This window comes from Coregonus lavaretus (assembly GCF_964263955.1).
Source record: "Coregonus lavaretus genome assembly, chromosome: 3".
NCBI lineage: Eukaryota > Metazoa > Chordata > Actinopteri > Salmoniformes > Salmonidae > Coregonus > Coregonus lavaretus.
This window is the reverse complement of record NC_139990.1, coordinates 37,739,794-37,761,993: the sequence shown is the minus strand read 5'-3', so window position 1 is coordinate 37,761,993 and position 22,200 is coordinate 37,739,794. Positions and strand designations below refer to the sequence as shown.

At 46.3% G+C, this 22,200-nt stretch overlaps 1 protein-coding gene across 1 annotated transcript; it reads right to left on the bottom strand.

Moving 5' to 3' along the window:
- LOC311120658 (COX assembly mitochondrial protein homolog) lies at window positions 1–9,411 on the bottom strand. The gene is made up of 4 exons (XM_084157875.1): window positions 9,296–9,411; window positions 8,550–8,642; window positions 1,849–1,939; window positions 1–939 (listed from the first exon to the last, which is right to left on the bottom strand). The coding sequence occupies exons 1-4, from the start codon at window positions 9,312–9,314 to the stop codon at window positions 819–821; spliced, it is 324 nt and encodes a 107-aa protein (XP_084014001.1). The 5' UTR covers window positions 9,315–9,411; the 3' UTR covers window positions 1–818.
- Between the last annotated feature and the right edge of the window lie 12,789 nt (window positions 9,412–22,200).

Sequence of the window (22,200 nt, the reverse complement as noted above, 5' to 3'; positions counted from 1 at the left end):
TAGGAACATCTGTTTCTCTTTATTTATATGTGCGTTAACACAATGAAGTGTCAGTCAAATCAAATGTTTTATAATCGTACCTTTTTACAGCAACTCTGTCCATGATGCTGCAATTGTCATCACACCACTAGTTATGGCAACTCACCAGGGAATCCTAATTATCGGATAAGCCTCTATGCAGTATCAATCTGTGCATAACCATTTGGAACAACCTTATAGTGGAGGATGTTGGTGTCAACACCCTAAATATTATTAATGTGCTTTGGACAGGTCTAATCATTGGAATCAATCTCCCTTTGGACAGTATTGGTTGCTAACAAGCTCAACATGAAACGCTCCAAAGCATAGACAGAAAAAAATTATTCATAAATATACAAACTGCAGAGCAGACAGACCGCATCAACAACAAACATTATTGATCATTCTGAAATACAGGACAGTGTGATTTCCATCATAACTGTTTGGAGGAGACATCCGTAAGAGATTCATTTTCAGTACATACGGGTGAATGGAGGCCTATAGACACATCTTGCCAACCTGGCTCATAGTCGTTACATAGGTCACTTAGGTCAAGAAATAGGGGGACATCCTAGAATGTCCTCCTGCCCTGATCTATGTCCTCCCGTTGCATCAATGAGCATCCCAATCTGATGTACAATAGACACACTGAAAAGCAAAGGCCTGTGGGTAGCACTCACTCCCCATGTCACCCTCTTGACCCCTAGCCCCTACTACCTAACCACTCCTGTAGATCTGAGAGAATTGGATAGGTGGAAGCAACATGGCAACATGTTCAGAGGTAGGGGTCAATTTGGAAGCTACATGCTGGTTGGTAGTTTTTGTGAGCGGTTCTTAGCCGCTACCCCAGTCCTCTGAAACTCCAGCTTCTCCTTGATGTACTCCTGCTTACACTCCTCGAAGAATGCTGAGTCTCTGTAGCTGTGAGACAGAGAGAGTAGTGTACAGAAAACAGTTATCATTAGAACACTGAGTCAGAACTAGTATGAAGAACAGTTATCATTAGAACACTGAGTCAGAACTAGTATGAAGAACAGTTATCATTAGAACACAGTCAGAACTAGTATGAAGAACAGTTATCATTAGAACACAGTCAGAACTAGTATGAAGAACAGTTATCATTAGAACACATAACTAGTATGAAGAACAGTTATCATTAGAACACAGAACTAGTATGAAGAACAGTTATCATTAGAACACTGAGTCAGAACTAGTATGAAGAACAGTTATCATTAGAACACTGAGTCAGAACTAGTATGAAGAACAGTTATCATTAGAACACTGAGTCAGAACTAGTATGAAGAACAGTTATCATTAGAACACTGAGTCAGAACTAGTATGAAGAACAGTTATTAGAACAGTGTCAGAACTAGTATGAAGAACAGTTATCATTAGAACACTGTCAGAACTAGTATGAAGAACAGTTATCATTAGAACACAGAACTAGTATGAAGAACAGTTATCATTAGAACACAGAACTAGTATGAAGAACAGTTATCATTAGAACACAGAACTAGTATGAAGAACAGTTATCATTAGAACACTGTCAGAACTAGTATGAAGAACAGTTGTCATTAGAACACTGTCAGAACTAGTATGAAGAACAGTTATCATTAGAACACTGTCAGAACTAGTATGAAGAACAGTTATCATTAGAACACTGTCAGAACTAGTATGAAGAACAAACCAGAAAAAAAAGGTATAGTACTTTATATAAAAATTATTTGGTCTTAAATGGTTATAAAACATGAACTAAATATATTTGTTTGAAACTAATTGTAAATAAAATAAATGTTATTGATTTCATGAGGTGTGAGTTAGTTGACTCACTGTACGGTTAGGCACTCCTTCAGGGCAGCGTTCTGATCCCGACACTTGAACACCATGAGGAAGCCAGTCTCTTTACAGCAGTGGTTGAACGCTGAAACCAGATAGATGGAAGGAGACCTATAGATTTAGCCAGTAAATCATCACCATGAGGAAGCCAGTCTCTTTACAGCAGTGGTTGAACCCTGAAACCAGATAGATGGAAGGAGACCTATAGATTTAGCCAGTAAATCATCACCATGAGGAAGCCAGTCTCTTTACAGCAGTGGTTGAACCCTGAAACCAGATAGATGGAAGGAGACCTATAGATTTAGCCAGTAAATCATCACCATGAGGAAGCCAGTCTCTTTACAGCAGTGGTTGAACCCTGAAACCAGATAGATGGAAGGAGACCTATAGATTTAGCCAGTAAATCATCACCATGAGGAAGCCAGTCTCTTTACAGCAGTGGTTGAACCCTGAAACCAGATAGATGGAAGGAGACCTATAGATTTAGCCAGTAAATCATCACCATGAGGAAGCCAGTCTCTTTACAGCAGTGGTTGAACCCTGAAACCAGATAGATGGAAGGAGACCTATAGATTTAGCCAGTAAATCATCACCATGAGGAAGCCAGTCTCTTTACAGCAGTGGTTGAACCCTGAAACCAGATAGATGGAAGGAGACCTATAGATTTAGCCAGTAAATCATCACCATGAGGAAGCCAGTCTCTTTACAGCAGTGGTTGAACCCTGAAACCAGATAGATGGAAGGAGACCTATAGATTTAGCCAGTAAATCATCACCATGAGGAAGCCAGTCTCTTTACAGCAGTGGTTGAACCCTGAAACCAGATAGATGGTTTCAGGGTTCAACCACTGCTGCTGAAGGAGATCTATAGATTTAGCCAGAGTAGTCTTGAAATCCAAACGTAATCATGAATACCAGACTGAATTAGTAAAGTAAAACAATTGCTAAACGTAGCGTGATTCAGTTTGGATTTCCAAGCTATGATACCTTAAAACAGGGACCTTTTAAAAAAACAGCCAGGGTAAGAGCCCCAGTCTAAACAGGTCATGTCTCTTCCATATCTGTCCCCTCTGTCTATCTGAGCGTAGCCACAGGCTGAGAGGAGAGAGGACAGCCAACCATATTGTCCCTGCTAGGCATCTCTGCCACACGGTGACAAGGCTGGTCAAAGTGGGTGCCACTGTAGTGAGTACTGACAGACCTCTTATCTTAAAACCAGACCATGTTTCCTCTACCACCAGGCTGAAGTAAAAGAGTGTCTCCATCATATGTATTCATACCTGTGGTTGGTGTTTCTGTCCACATTGGCACCAGTGTAACTATCTGGCTGGCATGGACCACCATTATAAATATGTCCTCCACACTGACCCGGCCTATCTGGGTATTAATATGAATGGACCACCATTATAAATATGTCCTCCACACTGAACAGGCCTATCTGGGTATTTAATATCAATGGACCACCATTATAAATATGTCCTCCACACTGACCAGGCCTATCTGGGTATTAATATGAATGGAAAAGAGCAGCAAGCTAAAATATTCATACAGAGGAGAGGCCATACAGAATAGTGCTGAGCCATTAGGGCTTTTTGAGGTCGGTTCGGTTTCGGTTCCATTATTTTTTTTAAGAATCACGGTTTTTTATTTCGGTTTTGATAACGTATTATGAAATAATGATGTTACAATGATTTTTGAGCTTTTGAATGGAAATTCCAAAGCTAAAAATAGTGAACATTCAATTTCCAAAACATTGAAAATATTATATTGTCTCTGTCAGGTCCACATTGGGTAGACATCAATAGAACAACAGGAAATTACTATGAAATAATAAAATATTTCAGTTGCATATATTACTTAGTTTTTATTTGATGAATTTATTATTTGTAATTCCTTCAAGTAAATCATCTCATCTCTGCTCAGGCAGTAGCAGTCAGCCAGCCAGACTATCTAATGTTATGTGCTCCCCATACTGTCCTGTCTTTAGTCATCCTATTTAGCTAGCCTGCCTAAGTATGCTGCAGAGCTGTCTGCTCAAATGATTTGACGCATTGGGATTATTTTGGCGAGAGTGAAACCTCTCGCTGCGCCTCTTCCTCTTTGATCAGTCTCTGTGGCAGAAAAAAATTGTGCTATGGATTATGGTCATTATATACTGAACAAAACTATAAAACGCAACAATTTCAAGATATTACTGAGGTACAGTTCATATAAGAAAACCAGCCAATCAGAATGAGTTTTTCCCCCACAAAATGGCTTTATTACAGACAGAAATATTCCTCAGTTTCATCATCTTTCCGGGTGGCTGGTCTCAGACGATCACGCAGGTGAAGAAGCCAGATGTGGAGGACCTAGGCTGGCGTGGTTACACATGGTCTGCGGTTTTTAGTCCGGTTGGACGTACTGCCAAATTGTCTAAAATGATGTTGGAGGTGGCTTATGGTAGATAAATTAACATTAAATTATCTGGCAACAGCTCTGGTGGACATTCCTGCAGTCAGCATGCCAATTGCACGCTCCCTTAAGACTTGAGACATCTATAGCATTGTGTTGTGTGACAAAACTGCACATTTTAGACTGGCCTTTTAGTGTCCCCAGCACAAGGTGCACCTGTGTAATGATCATCCTGTTTAATCAGCTTCTTGATATGCCACACCTGTCAAGTGGATGGATTATCTTGGCAAAGGAGAAATGCTCATTAACAGGGATGTAAACAAATGTGTGCACAAAATTGAGAAATAAGCTTTTTGTGTGCATGGACATTTTCTGGGATCTTTTATTTCAGCTCATGAAACATGGGACCAACACTTTATATGTTGCGTTTATATTTTTTGTTCACTATAGTTAATTACCACGTTTCTGTGCTGAACTAGGTTGAATATTTGCTTATGAAAACTACAACTCCCTTCAGCCCAGCGTCCCACATAGTTATTGACTTGATTTCTCCGATTTCTCTCATGAATTATTTGATATCTCTCTAGAGAAACGTCGCGTTGGGCTCCCCCAAAAAAGGAAATAAATGGAATTCAAGTAATCAAGTTGTTTAATAACCGGAAGAAATACAAAATGGCAGTTAATCGCTCAACACTAATGAAGAATAAAGTGGGAAACAAACAATCCCTGAATAACGTAAAGAACTCTAAACCAACGAGGTCTATAGTTAGTCGGAATAACGTACAGAACTCTGTAAACAAACAAGGTCTATAGTTAGTCTGAATAACATACAGAACTCTGTAAACCAACGAGGTCTATAGTTAGTCTGAATAACATACAGAACTCTGTAAACCAACAAGGTCTATAGTTAGTCTGAATAACATACAGAACTCTCTAAACCAATGAGGTCTATAGTTATTCTGAATAACGTACAGAACTCTGTGCCACAGCCTCGGTGTCTCTTTTAGTTTGACTGTAAAAGCCACATTTAGGGCTAAGATGGTTGACTTAACAAGGATTCTCCTTTCTAACCATTTCATAAAAAGACATGTTTGCCAAGCAGTTGAGACCCTGACAAACAGCCGAGTGCAAGGTGAATTCTAGAGAGATGGAGTTGGCCATCAGGCCTACCTGTATTAGACTACAGAGATAAAAACAAGGCGTTTCCTGTCAATCCTTTAACTGATATCAAGGTGTTGTGGATGAAAGATACCATTGTGTTGGTGGTGCTAAAGAGGTGTTGAAGGGTCCTGGCCTTGTCTCGTCACGCTGTTAGCCAGGTCTTTGGCAGACTTGAATTAGCCTCGTCCCTGTCTCCAGCGCCTCAGAAACAACCATGGATGCGTCCCAAATGGTACCGTATCCTAACCCCTATAAAGCGCACTACTTTTTGACCAGAGTCCTGCTCAAAAGTAGTGTAGCTCCTGAGTGGCGCAGTGGTCTAAGGTACTGCATCGCAGTGCAAACTGTGCCACTAGAGATCCTGGTTCGAATCCAGGCTCTGTCGCAGCCGGCCGCGACCGGGAGACCCATGGGGCGGCGCACAATTGGCCCAGCGTCGTCCAGGGTAGGGGAGGGAATGGCCGGCAGGGATGTAGCTCAGTTGATAGAGCATGGCGTTTGCAACGCCAGGGTTGTGGGTTCGATTCCCACGGGGGGGCAAGTATAAAAAAAAAAAAGATATGTATTCACTAACTGTAAGTCGCTCTGGATAAGAGCGTCTGCTAAATGACTCAAATGTAAATGTAAATAGAGAATATGATGCCATTTGGACGCAGCCCATCATAATAATCTCCCTGTTATCATCAGCATGATTATCACGACTACTTGCTTTCATCTGAATGCAGAAAACCTGCAGAAGCAATTTGAAGAGGCAGAACAGTGTGACTAATCTAATCAGCAGAACAGAAACTCAGGAAGATTGTATAGGCCTAATACTGCCGCTGGTACCCCTGACGGGTCATCACACATCAGCAGTCACCCAATACAGTGACAGAAAAGACCACAGTGACAGTGATCTCAGTGCCTGCGTCCCAAATGGCACCCTATCCCTTATATAGTGTGCACTACCTTTGATCTGGGCCCATAAGAGCGCTGGTTAAAAGTAGTGCACTACATAGGGGATAGGGTGCCATTTGGGATCCGACCATTGTTCAGTGATCTCCCACTCGAGACTACATGGTAGTCAGAGGAAGGGGCCTTCGGGAGGAGGTATGGAGTAGTTAGGGATTATCAGAACCCCCCCACTAAAATTATAATCTCATAATCTGAGTCCCCAGATAAAACTGACATCAATTAACTCTACATAATAATCTATGTGATGATGAGATAAGCAGAGCTGACTGTTCTAAAGTAGCTGATAAAATCAGTGCAGTACTAAGAAGTAAGGACACATTTGTCTTAGAAAAGGGCAGGGCGTGGGTTTGGAGAGGTGATGTCATTCAGTAGACTAGTGGAGAAAGAAGCTGCAGCATTACGGGTCGTTATCAGATCAGTGTAAACATCAAGAAAACACACAGTCTCTGACAGATGTTTATGGAACTGTATTTAGTTAACATCACATAAAACATGCATGCACAAACACACAGATCAGAACCAGGACAGAGCCAGGTCAGAGCCAGAACCAGAGCAAACAGCCACTGCAAGCATCAGTAATACTATAGAGTAATATGCAGGCAACACAGCAGCTAGGGCTGGGTGGAGGTGTGAAAACGAGGGGGCAGAGAGGAGACCAGAAGGGGATTTCCACAGCCCTGTCACCTCTAGGGCTAGGTTGTGTCTCTCTGGGCGAGCAGCAGGCGTGCAGCCTCAGAGGATGAAGAGGACAGACTTTAGGCCTAACCACAATCGAAGCACCGACGCAACACCAAGAGTTGCTGTTGGGCAATCCCACAGTAACAGAATGATGCTGAGACTTTTTCACTTTAAAATGTATGCCAAAGAAAAACCAATGATTGCGAAGTTAAACAAACCATACAACTCTATGCACAATGACTACTTTTAACAATTTTCAAAGAACATTTTACAAAAACACATTTACTTGAAGAACAGCGCAGATGTAAAGTTTGGTAACAGAATGACGGTTTGTGCTGTTGGTGCCAAACTTTGCATCTGCGCTGTTCTTCAAGTAAATGTGTTTTTGGAACATTTTAGGTGGAAATTATTAAAAGTAGTCCTTGTGCATTGAGATGTATGGTTTGTTTAACTTTGCAATCATTGGTTTTTTGTTTGACATACATTTTAAAGTGAAAAATCTGAGTCTCAGCGTCATTCCGTTACTGTGGAATTGCCCTGCAACAACATTCCTGCAGCGGCTCGAGACTCCTTAAGGTTCAAAATAAATAAATGTTGATGACAGCTGCATAAAGTGAATTTAGAGATGTTAACAAAAGTATTCAACATTTAACTGCAGTCTGTTACAAATATCTTCCAGTAAAAAGGAGAACACTGGGCTCCCGAGTGGCGCAGAGGTCTAAGGCACTGAATCTCAATGCTAGAGGCGTCACTACAGACCCTGGTTCGATTCCAGGCTGTATCACAACCGGCCGTGATTGGGAGTCCCATAGGGCGGCGCACAATTGGCCCAGGTTTGGCCAGGGTAGGCCGTCATTGTAAATAAGAATTTGTTCTTAACTGACTTGCCTAGTTAAATAAAGGTAAAAAATTAAAGAAAATGGCCAAGTTTCTGTTAGGCCTACACGTTGAGCTATAACACTATCAGATCAGTGCTCTACACTCCTTATAATAAAATTACCATAAACACTGATATAAAAAGGGATGTTGGAGGCAGAAAAGAGGAAGTTAATAATTGTATCAAGAGGAATCTTCATATTTAACCACCATATCAGGTTTGGTCTATATAGAAAAGGGCTTGAATGTATTTTGTTCTTTATGAGGTCATCTACTTCCGGCTGGTTTTCAGACAGGGCATGACAGCCTGATGAACGCAACAGAAAAACACAAATATACGCGACAGGGGAGGTATCCATTAATACTTTGTCATGGCTCAGGGCATTAATAGGGCCTTTGCTTGAGATTGTAACTGGGAAGGTGCAGAGACCTCAGCAACTCTACAATGTGTGTAAACAGTGGAGGGCGATTATTCCCTAGGGTGAACTACGGATACATCTCTGTGACCATCTGGGGTTCATGCCCGTATCTCCTGGGTGCCACAAAAGTGTGTAAGCCCGCTGACCTAAAGCCTAAGCATTTGTTTAGGGAGCTAACACAAGTCATCAGTTGTTATTAATCTCAGATATTCACCTGTAACCTTTTCAGCACAGCGCTCCTTGGCTTTCTCCCTCATCATCTTGGGGATGAGTACATCAGTCTCCACGTGCCTCAGGAAAGGCTCCTCTGGAACACAATAACACACACATCAGACATAACTACCCTGTTGTACCAGGGCTAACATACCCATCAAACTAGCTAGCTAGCTAACTATAGAGCTAACAACATCTAGCTAATACAGTAGTTTCTGAGCATACAAGCAATGGACGTCGAGAATCAGAAGAATGATAACTAACTAGTAAGTCAGCAAACAATCTAAAGAGGTCGAGGTAGCGAACGTGCTAAATATACAAATGACAGCTCCGTCACTTGTCGATGAATAAACTTAACTCCAGAGTTCAGTTTAATCGGCTCCGTCACTTGCTAATTATGCTAGCTAGCCAACTGAATTGCATGCTGATTCTACTGCAGCTAGCTTAGCTAGCCCTGGCTAGCGACATCTACCTGCTAGTACTAGCATTAATGCTATACAACTATTAAAGAACAAGAAGGCCCGCACAATGTTGAAGCTCCCAATTCACCACTTTATTGACATCGTTTTGATCCGTTTCAGTGTGTGGGCCTTCTTGTTCTTTACTAATATTATTTGTTAGCCCAGCACCTATGTTTTTAAGGACGTGCGTATGGCCACCAACTTTTCTATAGATGCTTATAGTGTAACAATGCCGTAAGAGCGACATATGAAAAGTATACTCAACATATTATTGTCTATATAATACCTGCTTTGGTTGCTTCCATAATTATCGGCAGTGTTGCTGAATCAAAACATTACAAAACTGAAGCAATGTGACCTCTCTTCATCACCACGTTACTTCCGCGTGCGTCACTCAACAGTGAAATGAACTACAATCCCAATAATCCTCCACAACCATGAACTACAAAGGGCTTGATTGGAAGCTTGTATACTTTTACATTTGTATTACGTTGTCCACCATGCATAACTGTCAAGTTAAAGAGTGGTTCAATTATCTGTTTAAATGAGACTGGATCTACCAAGTGAATAACTAAATGTATTGTCTTTAACGGCAAATTAAGAGTTGAGAGTGACAGCTCATCTGATATCCAACAGGCTTTCATCCTACCATTATTTTTTAGAATATCCAGTACTTGGTGTAAACAACTTGGTATATGGTAGCAATAACCACATTCACCTAGATGTACTTAAACTTTGACCACAGCTGCATTCAATGTGGTGCTGGAGTCTCTTCTCACTGCCTCTGTGCCACACATGCTGGATGCTGACCACAATCTTCTGTGAAGTGTAGGCCGATTGTAGCTGTAGACTAGCAGTCTGGAATTCATGTGAGGCACAGGTGTTAGTGTATCAGTGTCTGGTCTATCTATGAAAGGTCTGATATGCTTTTATACAACACCTGGACCACCACAACAACAGATACAGTGGGGGAAAAAAGTATTTAGTCAGCCACCAATTGTGCAAGTTCTCCCACTTAAAAAGATGAGAGGCCTGTAATTTTCATCATCGGTACACGTCAACTATGACAGACAAATTGAGGAAAAAAATCCAGAAAATCCCATTGTAGGATTTTTAATGAATTTATTTGCAAATTATGGTGGAAAATAAGTATATGGTCACCTACAAACAAGCAAGATTTCTGGCTCTCACAGACCTGTAACTTCTTCTTTAAGAGGCTCCTCTGTCCTCCACTCGTTACCTGTATTAATGGCACCTGTTTGAACTTGTTATCAGTATAAAAGACACCTGTCCACAACCTCAAACAGTCACACTCCAAACTCCACTATGGCCAAGACCAAAGAGCTGTCAAAGGACACCAGAAACAAAATTGTAGACCTGCACCAGGCTGGGAAGACTGAATCTGCAATAGGTAAGCAGCTTGGTTTGAAGAAATCAACTGTGGGAGCAATTATTAGGAAATTGAAGACATACAAGACCACTGATAATCTCCCTCAATCTGGGGCTCCACGCAAGATCTCACCCCGTGGGGTCAAAATGATCACAAGAACGGTGAGCAAAAATCCCAGAACCACACGGGGGGACCTAGTGAATGACCTGCAGAGAGCTGGGACCAAAGTAACAAAGCCTACCATCAGTAACACACTACGCCGCCAGGGACTCAAATCCTGCAGTGCCAGACGTGTCCCCCTGCTTAAGCAGGCCCGTCTGAAGTTTGCTAGAGTGCATTTGGATGATCCAGAAATGGATTGGGAGAATGTCATAGGGTCAGATGAAACCAAAATAGAACTTTTTGGTAAAAACTCAACTCGTCGTGTTTGGAGGACAAAGAATGCTGAGTTGCATCCAAAGAACACCATACCTACTGTGAAGCATGGGGGTGGAAACATCATGCTTTGGGGCTGTTTTTCTGCAAAGGGACCAGGACGACTGATCCGTGTAAAGGAAAGAATGAATGGGGCCATGTATCGTGAGATTTTGAGTGAAAACCTCCTTCCATCAGCAAGGGCATTGAAGATGAAACGTGGCTGGGTCTTTCAGCATGACAATGATCCCAAACACACCGCCCGGGCAACGAAGGAGTGGCTTCGTAAGAAGCATTTCAAGGTCCTGGAGTGGCCTAGCCAGTCTCCAGATCTCAACCCAATAGAAAATCTTTGGAGGGAGTTGAAAGTCCGTGTTGCCCAGCGACAGCCCCAAAACATCACTGCTCTAGAGGAGATCTGCATGGAGGAATGGGCCAAAATACCAGCAACAGTGTGTGAAAACCTTGTGAAGACTTACAGAAAACGTTTGACCTGTGTCATTGCCAACAAAGGGTATATAACAAAGTATTGAGAAACTTTTGTTTTTGACCAAATACTTATTTTCCACCATAATTTGCAAATAAATTCATTAAAAATCCTACAATGTGATTTTCTGGCAAAAAAATGCTCAATTTGTCTGTCATATTTGACGTGTACCTATGATGAAAATTACAGGCCTCTCTCATCTTTTTAAGTGGGAGAACTTGCACAATTGGTGGCTGACTAAATACTTTTTTTCCCCACTGTAGATAGGGCACAGGCGTGAGGTAGAGGACCCGTCTATCCTGTCTGTCTGCCTTCAGTTCTCACACAGTCCTCTAACCTTAAACATTAAACACTACCTCTCCTTTCAGCCCACTAGAAGAGGAAGGTGGTGTGGCAGAGTTTCTTCTTCCATCTATCAAAGAAAATACCAGAGAGAGTAATCAAAGAGAATGTGCAGCTGCTTTTTAAGACGACTATGAGACAAGCTGAGTACAAGGAGCTGGGTACAAATGGGACCACAGCAAGTCTGTCACCTCGACTGTCAGATGTGTATATATATATGTGTGTGTGTCTGTCTATGTGTGTGTGTGTGTGTGTGTGTGTGTGTGTGTGTGTGTGTGTGTGTCTGTCTGTGTGTTTGTGTATGTGTGTGTGTGTGTGTGTGTGTTTGTCTGCAGCCTGGTTGCGGAGCAGTGAGTTGGTGAGGTGTATGTGTGTGCAGGGGCTGTAGGTTCAGACATAAGCATGTTTCAGGTGACATAAAATACACGGTGTTGCTGTGGCTAGGTCGCACGTCTTTAGATGTTTTGCTATTGTACCTGTCATGGGACCAAAGTCTCACCACTCAATACCTGGTTGAGTAAAAAGGACAGTTACTCCTCACATGCAGACTTCTCCATGTTCCCGGAAGCATTCTCCCAGATGTGATTCCTCTCCCTCTGTTCTGAGAGAGGGATGTTATTAGCACCATACTGGGATGACCTGGCTTAACACCTCAGTAGTCTTAACCTGTTGGTGGAGCACTTAAATGTGTGTGTGTGTGTGTGTGTGTGTGTGTGTGTGTGCGTGCTTGCATGTGGCTGGGAATTGCCAGGGGCCTCACAATACGATATTATCACCATACTTAGGTGCCGATACGATATGTATTGCGATTCTAGATTTATCATGATTTATCACGCACGATTCTACATGTATTACAATTCGATACTGCGATTCTATTGCAATTTGATGTTCCAGATATATTGCTCACTATATGTCTGCTGCAGAGAGACAAGAGAGCATAACAAAACAAGTTTTGATCAGTCATGGTCATGGAAATAAAAGTTCTGAAAACATTTAAAAAGAAGATTGAGGCCAAGCTATAGAAGGAGAAATATCAGTTTTGGCGCTACCCAGCAATAAAAAATACAATAAAAGTTTAGAATCGATATATCATCTAAAATAATATTGCGATACTATACTGTATACATTATTTCCTCAATCACAATGTGTGTTTGTGTGTGTGCGTGCGTGTGTTTGCGTGTGTGTGCGTGTGTGTGTGCGTGTATGTGCGTGTGTTGTGTGTGTGTGTGTGTGTATGTGTGTCTGCGTGTGCGTGTGTGCGTCTGTGCTTGTGTGCGTGTGTGTAGGTGTATGTGTGTTTGTGTGCGTGTATGTGCGTGTGTTGTGTGTGTGTGTGTATGTGTGCATTTGTGTGTGTGTATATCTGTGTGTGTGTGTGTGTGTATGTGCGTGTGTGTGTATATGTGCATGTGTTTGTGTGTATGTGCGTGTGTGTGTGTGTGTATATGTGCGTGCGAGCTTGTTCATGTGTGCAATCTATCCACAACTGTAAGTGATTGTTGAGGCAGATATATGTGATGGTCAACCTGGTATATTGCTTTCTAACTGTACAAAATGAGGACCTGAGCATCCCCTCCCCTTCCCATGGCCAGTCCTGAGCATCCCCTCCCCATCCCATGGCCAGACTTGAGCCTCCCCTTCCCATGGCCAGTCCTGAGCATCCCATGGCCAGACTTGAGCCTCCCCTTCCCATGGCCAGACCTGAGCACCCCTCCCCTTCCCATGGCCAGACCTGAGCCTCCCCTCCCATGGCCAGTCCTGAGCCTCCCCTTCCCATGGCCAGACCTGAGCATCCCCTCCCCTTCCCATGGCCAGTCCTGAGCCTCCCCTCCCCTTCCCATGGACAGTCCTGAGCCTCCCCTTCCCATGGCCAGACCTGAGCATCCCCTCCCCTTCCCATGGCCAGACCTGAGAATCCCCTCCCCTTCCCATGGCCAGACCTGAGCATCCCCTCCCCATCCCATGGCCAGTCCTGAGCCTCCCCTTCCCATTGCCAGACCTGAGCATCCCCTCCCCATCCCATGGCCAGTCCTGAGCATCCCCTCCCCTTCCCATGGCCAGACCTGAGCCTCCCCATCCCATGGCCAGACCTGAGCATCCCCTCCCCTTCCCATGGCCAGTCCTGAGCATTCCCTCCCCTTCCCATGGCCAGACCTGAGCATCCCCTCCCCTTCCCATGGCCAGACCTGAGCATCCCCTCCCCTTCCCATGGCCAGACCTGAGCATCCCCTCCCCATCCCATGGCCAGTCCTGAGCATCCCCTCCCCTTCCCATGGCCAGACCTGAGCCTCCCCCATCCATTGGCCAGACCTGAGCATCCCCTCCCCTTCCCATGGCCAGTCCTGAGCATCCCCTCCCCTTCCCATGGCCAGTCCTGAGCCTCCCCTTCCCATGGCCAGACCTGAGCATCCCCTCCCCATCCCATGGCCAGACCTGAGCATCCCCTCCCCATCCCATGGCCAGACCTGAGCATCCCCTCCCCATCCCATGGACAGTCCTGAGCCTCCCCATCCCATGGACAGTCCTGAGCCTCCCCATCCCATGGACAGTCCTGAGCCTCCCCATCCCATGGCCAGACCTGACCTGGCATTAGCCTGCCCTTGTCTTTAGCAGGCTGGCAACAGACGCATCCGTCACAGGTTTGTAATCAAGAAGTGTACCCTCCCCCCTCCCCCTCCACCCCCCTGCCCCATGCAGACTAACCCACCCTCACCCCTCCCTCCCTGGCTAACTCTTCCGGCTGATTACTCGTAATGTAATTTTAATTAAAAACTGCGGTGTCAAAGGGTTTAGTGGGCTTGAGAAGTGGGCCCAGATTGCAGCGCTGTGGTAAACCCCTCACTTGGTTGAGAGGAAATGCATCCTGACACCAACCGGTGTGACCTGGACGACCTACGACAAGATGAATAAAGGCAGGTGTACTGTACAGGGCTGAGGGCACGGTCTGGCCACGGGCACAGTCAGAATGACAGGATATCCATCATGGGTAGATAAGGTGCTTTCCTATATGGCTGTCACTTGCAATTATAATGAATGAATAAGAGATGAATATGTCCATAGAGCAGGAGGAGCACAGAAGGTGTGGTGTCAGGGGAGGGGATGGGAGTGAAGGTGGGGTGAAGGGGCTGAAGGCTAAAAGGGTTCTCTCCTAACTGACTGTTTAAAGCCACATTCCTGAATTTATATTCCAGCCTAAACGGAATCTCTGCTACTTTGTTAAGCATTAAGCTATTTTTCAAAGGCATATCGAACATACATGAAAACGTTGGAGAATAACCTTAAACTGCCTCTTTAGAAAGAAGAGATTAAAAAAGACAAATCCCTGGTATAGAATCAACAGTTGAGGTCCACTGGTAGTTGGTAATCCCTTCACCTGGAACCGTTGGATTATCATTTCTCCATTGACCCTGAAACTGATCCCTGTGCCCAGACTAAACCACTCTCCTCTCTAAAAGCCCATCTCAACCCCATCTGCTGAGACATTACTGACATCCTTCTCAGTCATAGGCTGGAAGAATGGCCAAGGAGGGGATGCAGGGATGGGTACACGGTGGGGAGGAACCTTTGGAGGGGCTCTGACTGACTGACATAAGATGGACAAGATGCCTTATGAGCATCCTGTCCTTCCCAGATTTGGACTTGTCACTATCTGTAGGACTATATCCATGGAATGGAAATGTTAGTCTTTGGTGAAGGTAGGTGGGTAGATACTAGATCAGCTAATAGTTGGCTTTGTAAGGTTTTAGGGGCACAAGGAGGCAGTGACCCTTTAACATTCTCTGACAGGGGCCTTGGGTTCCTGCCCAGCCATCACTGGACAGACAATTGGAGTGGACCACAGTTGGCCTGGGCAGTGATGCGTGGATGGACAGTTGGAGTGAACCACAGTTGGCCTGGGCAGTGATGCGTGGACGGACAGTTGGAGTGAACCACAGTTGGCCTGGGCAGTGATGCATGGACTAATAGGGTTTAACTTTGCTAACCTCCCTTCTGCCAGGGCCAGGGAGACCTGCTGCTCCTTATATTGTCCTGGTGTGTGTGTTTGTGTGTGTGTGTGTGTGTGTGTGTGTATGGCCTGGTGGGCCAGATTAGATGGGGAGGCCTGCTCCTTATATTGGCCTTGTGGTCAGATCAGATGCTCAGAGCTCCAGCCTCCTAATATATCCTCCTGCGTCCTGCTATCTCCAATCTGATATTTCCTCCAGCCTCCTGCTAAATCCTCCTGCTATGTCCTCCTGCTATGTCCTCCAGCCTCCTGCTAATCTCCTCCTGCTAACTCCTCCATCCTCCTGCCATCTCCTCCTGCCTCATGATATCTCTTCTAACCTCCTGTGTATTCCTCTTGCTATCTCCTCATGCCAACTCCTCCTGCCTCCTGCTATCTACTCCTTCCTCTTGCTTCTCTTCCTGCCTCCTGCTATCTGCTCCTGCTATTTCCTCCTGCCTCCTGCAATGTCCTCCAGTCTCCTGTTATCTCCTCTAGCCTCCTGCTATTTCCTTCTGCCTCCTGCAACATCCTCCTGCTATCTCCTCCTGCCTCCTGCTATTTTCTCCTACAACTCCTCCAGCCTCCTGCTATTTCCTCCTGCCTCTTGCTATCTCCTCGAGCATCCTGTTATCTCCTCCTACTATTTCCTCCTGCTATTTCCTCCTTCCCCGGCATTAAAGGAGCTGCCTCCTAAAGGAGCCAGTGTAATGTTTGGACATTCGTCCCAAATGGTACCCTATTCCCTTTGTAGTGCACTACTGTTGACCAGAGCCCAGCCATTTGGGACGCACACACTGTGTTGCTGGCCTGGCCATGGGAGATCTGATGTTATTAAAGTGTCAGATAAGATGAGAACAGAGAGGAGAAGCGTCTGGCAGGTGTTAGGAGGAGGTGGCAGGAGGTGCCGTGGAGGGGCTCCTAGAAGGAGGACTCACCCTCAGGTGGAGCCAGCAGGGAGGGCCGCTTCAGCACCTTCAGTCAGGACACACACACACAGAGGCATGCACACACACGCACAGACACGCACGCACGCACACACACACACACACACACACACACACACACACACACACACACACACACACACACACACACACTGTCAGTTTACATGATGGAGAGCTGCATAAATAGCATAACTCCTGGGCATAAGGAAACAGAGATGCATCTCTGATTTCAGCTTGGGGTTTGGTTCCCCGCAATGACACTATGATCTGTTCTGAGACCTGTCAGATACAGCCAGACTCTCGGCTCTGAGACATACACTATTGCCTTGAAACCATAGTCCAGGGCCCTGCCGGTCCAGGGTCATACCTGCAATAACCTTCAGTACAGGGGCAGGTACATTTCCCAGGGCTGTGTCACAACCTCTCCACAGAAGAAAGCACAAAAAATGTGTCATCCTAAGACAAGGAGTTTATGGTTAGTATCTTTTAGGGGTTTAGGAAGGTGACTGAATCCATTTATCAATGAACTCAAGGAAAAAATAATGGTAAAAAATAAATTAAAAAATCAAATGAGAAAACGTGAAGACAACAGAAAATATTGTAGCTTTCTTCTATCTGTGTTCCTAGATGGTCCCTAATGGGTCTGGAGGTGACAGTGATCTCGAGGAACAGAAGTATGTGATTTCTGGAGGTGACAGTGATCTCGAGGAACAGAAGTATGTGATTTCTGGAGGTGACAGTGATCTCGAGGAACAGAAGTACGTGATTTCTGGAGTTGACAGTGATCTCGAGGAACAGAAGTACGTGATTTCTGGAGGTGACAGTGATCTCGAGGAACAGAAGTATGTGATTTCTGGAGGTGACAGTGATCTCGAGGAACAGAAGTATGTGATTTCTGGAGGTGACAGTGATCTCGAGGAACAGAAGTATGTGATTTCTGGAGGTGACAGTGATCTCGAGGAACAGAAGCACGTGATTTCTGGAGGTGACAGTGATCTCGAGGAACAGAAGTATGTGATTTCTGGAGGTGACAGTGATCTCGAGGAACAGAAGTAAGTGATTTCTGGAGGTGACAGTGATCTCGAGGAACAGAAGTACGTGATTTGGAGAAGCTGTAGAAGACAGAGTGGAAGAGACTTCTGAGCTATGTTCGAATACCCATACTAGCACACTGTAAAGTACACACTATACAGTGGGGGAAAAAAGTATTTAGTCAGCCACCAATTGTGCAAGTTCTCCCACTTAAAAAGATGAGAGAGGCCTGTAATTTTCATCATAGGTACACGTCAACTATGACAGACAAATTGAGAAAAAAAATCCAGAAAATCCCATTGTAGGATTTTTTATGAATGTATTTGCAAATTATGGTGGAAAATAAGTATTTGGTCACCTACAAACAAGCAAGATTTCTGGCTCTCACAGACCTGTAACTTCTTCTTTAAGAGGCTCCTCTGTCCTCCACTCGTTACCTGTATTAATGGCACCTGTTTGAACTTGTTATCAGTATAAAAGACACCTGTCCACAACCTCAAACAGTCACACTCCAAACTCCACTATGGCCAAGACTAAAGAGCTGTCAAAGGACACCAGAAACAAAATTGTAGACCTGCACCAGGCTGGGAAGACTGAATCTGCAATAGGTAAGCAGCTTGGTTTGAAGAAATCAACTGTGGGAGCAATTATTAGGAAATGGAAGACATACAAGACCACTGATAATCTCCCTCGATCTGGGGCTCCACGCAAGATCTCACACCGTGGGGTCAAAATGATCACAAGAACGGTGAGCAAAAATCCCAGAACCACACGGGGGGACCTAGTGAATGACCTGCAGAGAGCTGGGACCAAAGTAACAAAGCCTACCACCAGTAACACACTACGCCGCCAGGGACTCAAATCCTGCAGTGCCAGACGTGTCCCCCTGCGTAAGCCAGTACATGTCCAGGCCCGTCTGAAGTTTGCTAGAGTGCATTTGGATGATCCAGAAGAGGATTGGGAGAATGTCATATGGTCAGATGAAACCAAAATAGAACTTTTTGGTAAAAACTCAACTCGTCGTGTTTGGAGGACAAAGAATGCTGAGTTGCATCCAAAGAACACCATACCTACTGTGAAGCATGGGGGTGGAAACATCATGCTTTGGGGCTGTTTTTCTGCAAAGGGACCAGGACGACTGATCCGTGTAAAGGAAAGAATGAATGGGGCCATGTATCGTGAGATTTTGAGTGAAAACCTCCTTCCATCAGCAAGGTCATTGAAGATGAAACGTGGCTGGGTCTTTCAGCATGACAATGATCCCAAACACACCGCCCGTCATCGTAAGAAGCATTTCAAGGTCCTGGAGTGGCCTAGCCAGTCTCCAGATCTCAACCCCATAGAACATCTTTGGAGGGAGTTGAAAGTCAGTGTTGCCCAGCGACAGCCCCAAAACATCACTGCTCTAGAGGAGATCTGCATGGAGGAATGGGCCAAAATACCAGCAACAGTGTGTGAAAACCTTGTGAAGACTTACAGAAAACATTTGACCTGTGTCATTGCCAACAAACGGTATATAACAAAGTATTGACAAACTTTTGTTATTGACCAAATACTTATTTTCCACCATAATTTGCAAATAAATTCATAAAAAAATCTCATTTTGTCTGTCATAGTTGACGTGTACCTATGATGAAAATTACAGGCCTCTCTCATCTTTTTAAGTGGGAGAACTTGCACAATTGGTGGCTGACTAAATACTTTTTTTCCCCACTGTATACTGTATACTATATACTACAATGCCTTCGGAAAGTATTCAGACCCCTTGACTTTTTCACAATTTTGTTACGTTACAGCCTTATTCTAAAATGGATTTAAAATAATAATAATCCTCAGCAATCTAGCCACAATAACCCATAATGACAGAAATACCTTATTTACATGTTATTCAGAACCTTTGCTATGGGACTCGAAATTGAGCTCAGGTGCATCCTGTTTCCATTGATCATCCTTGAGATGTTTCTACAACTTGATTGGAGTCCACCTGTGGTAAATTCAATTGATTGGACATGATTTGGAAAGGCACACACCTGTCTATATAAGGTCCCACAGTTGAGAGTGCATGTCAGAGCAAAAACCAAGCCAGGAGGCCGAAGGAATTGTCAGTTGAACTCCGAGACAGGATTGTGTCAAGGCACAGATCTGGGGAAGGGTACCAAAAAATTTCTGCAGCATTGACAGTCCCCAAGAACACAGTGGCATCCATCATTCTTAAATGGAAGAAGTTTTGAACCATCAAGACTCTTCCTAGAGCTGGCCGCCCGGCCAAACTGAGCAATCGGGGGAGAAGGGCCTTGGTCAGGGAGGTGACCAAGAACCCAATAGTCACTCTGACAGAGCTCCAGAGTGTCACACTCTGGCTCCGGGACTGTGTGTTAGAGCCAGGGTGTATTTCATTTGGTGGGTTTTTGTTTCCAGTGTTCCTGTTTAGTTATTGTCACTGTAGGACTTCACTTTCGTCTTTTGTTTTGTATTTACGTGCTTTATCATTAAAGTCATCATGTTCGCTCAACACGCTGCGCCTTGGTCCGCTTCTTTAGACGATCGTGACAGAAAAACCCACCATCAAAGGACCAAGCAGCGTGTCCAGGAGCCGAGGGTCTGGACATGGGAAGAGTTATTGGACGGAAAGGGTCCTTGGGCACAACCGGGAGAATATCGCCTCCCTCGTGAAGAGCTGGAGGCAGCCAAAGCCGAGAGGAGGTGGTATGAGGAGGCAGCACGAAGGCGAGGCTGGAAGCCCGTGGACGAGAGGCAACCCCAAGAAATTTTTTTGGGGGGGCACATGGCTTGGGCGACTGAGCAGCAGGAGGCTGCCACAAGGCAGATGCAGAAGGCTACCAGGTTAAGGGGGCTGACGGAGGCAGAAAAGGGACGGATTCAGGAGGCTACCAGGTTAAGGGGGCTACTGGGTAAAGCAGGGAAGGAAGGTGTAGAGGCTCGGCGAGAGGTACTGGGGTGTGTAACCAGTCCGGTCCGGCCCGTTCCTAATCCCGAGGTACAGCCAGTAGTGTGTGTTCCCCGTACGGTACGGCCTGTTCCGGCCCCTCGCACTAAGTGTACGGTGCGCGTCGCCAGCCCGGTTCGGCCTGTTCCTGCCACCCGCACCAAGTGTACGGTGCGCGTCGCCAGCCCAGCCCGGCCTGTTCCTGAGCCTCGTAGGAAGCCTACGGTGCGCGTCGCCAGCCCGGTTCGGCCTGTTCCTGCCACCCGCACCAAGTGTACGGTGCGCGTCGCCAGCCCAGCCCGACCTGTTCCTGCCACCCGCACCAAGTGTACGGTGCGCGTCGCCAGCCCAGCCCGGCCTGTTCCTGAGCCTCGTAGGAAGCCTACGGTGCGCGTCGCCAGCCCGGTTCGGCCTGTTCCTGCCACCCGCACCAAGTGTACGGTGCGCGTCGCCAGCCCAGCCCGACCAGTTCCGGCACCACGCATCAGGCCTACGGTGCGTCCCCAGGGCCAAGCATGCCCTGTTGCTGCTTCCCGCACTAGCCCTGAGATGCGTGTCCTCAGCCCGGTACCTCCAGTTCCGGCACCACGCATCAGGCCTACGGTGCGTCCCCAGGGTCCTGCATGCCCTGTTGCTTCTCCCCGCACTAGCCCTGAGATGCGTGTCCTCAGCCCGGTACCTCCTGTTCCGGCACCACGCACCAGGCCTACGATGCGCCTCAGACGGCCAGAGTCTGCCGTCTGCCCAACGGGGCCTGAACTGCCCGTCTGCCCAAAGCCTGCAAAGCCGCCCGTCTGCCATGAGCCATCTGAGCCGTCCGCCAGACCGGAGCCGCTAGAGCCTTCCGCCAGACAGGATCAGCCAGAGCCTTCCGCCAGACAGGATCAGCCAGAGCCTTCTGCCAGACAGGATCAGCCAGAGCCTTCTGCCAGACAGGATCAGCCAGAGCCTTCTGCCAGACAGGATCAGCCAGAGCCTTCTGCCAGACAGGATCAGCCAGAGCCTTCCGGCAGACAGGATCAGCCAGAGCCTTCAGCCAGCCATGAGCAGCCAGATCCGTCAGCCAGCCATGAGCAGCCAGATCCGTCAGCCAGCCATGAGCAGCCAGATCCGTCAGCCAGCCATGAGCAGCCAGATCCGTCAGCCAGCCATGAGCAGCCAGATCCGTCAGCCAGCCATGAGCAGCCAGATCCGTCCAGCCGGGATCCGCCAGAGCCGTCCAGCCGGGATCCGCCAGAGCCGTCCAGCCGGGATCCGCCAGAGCCGTCCAGCCGGGATCCGCCAGAGCCGTCCAGCCGGGATCCGCCAGAGCCGTCCAGCCGGGATCCGCCAGAGCCGTCCAGCCGGGATCCGCCAGAGCCGTCCAGCCAGGATCCGCCAGCCAGCCAGGATCCGCCAGAGCCAGCCAGCCAGGATCCGCCATTTAGTCCGGTGCTGCCCCTTAGCTCGGTGTTGCTCCTTATCCTGGTGCTGTCCCTTATCCTGGTGCTGCCCCTTAGTCCGGTGCTGCCCCTTAGCTCGGTGCTGCTTCTTATCCTGGTGCTGTCCCTTAGTCCGGTGCTGCCCCTTAGTCCGGTGCTGCCTCTTAGTCCGGTGCTGCCCCTTAATCCAGGTGGGTTAGGATGTAGGGTGGTCAATTGGAGGAGG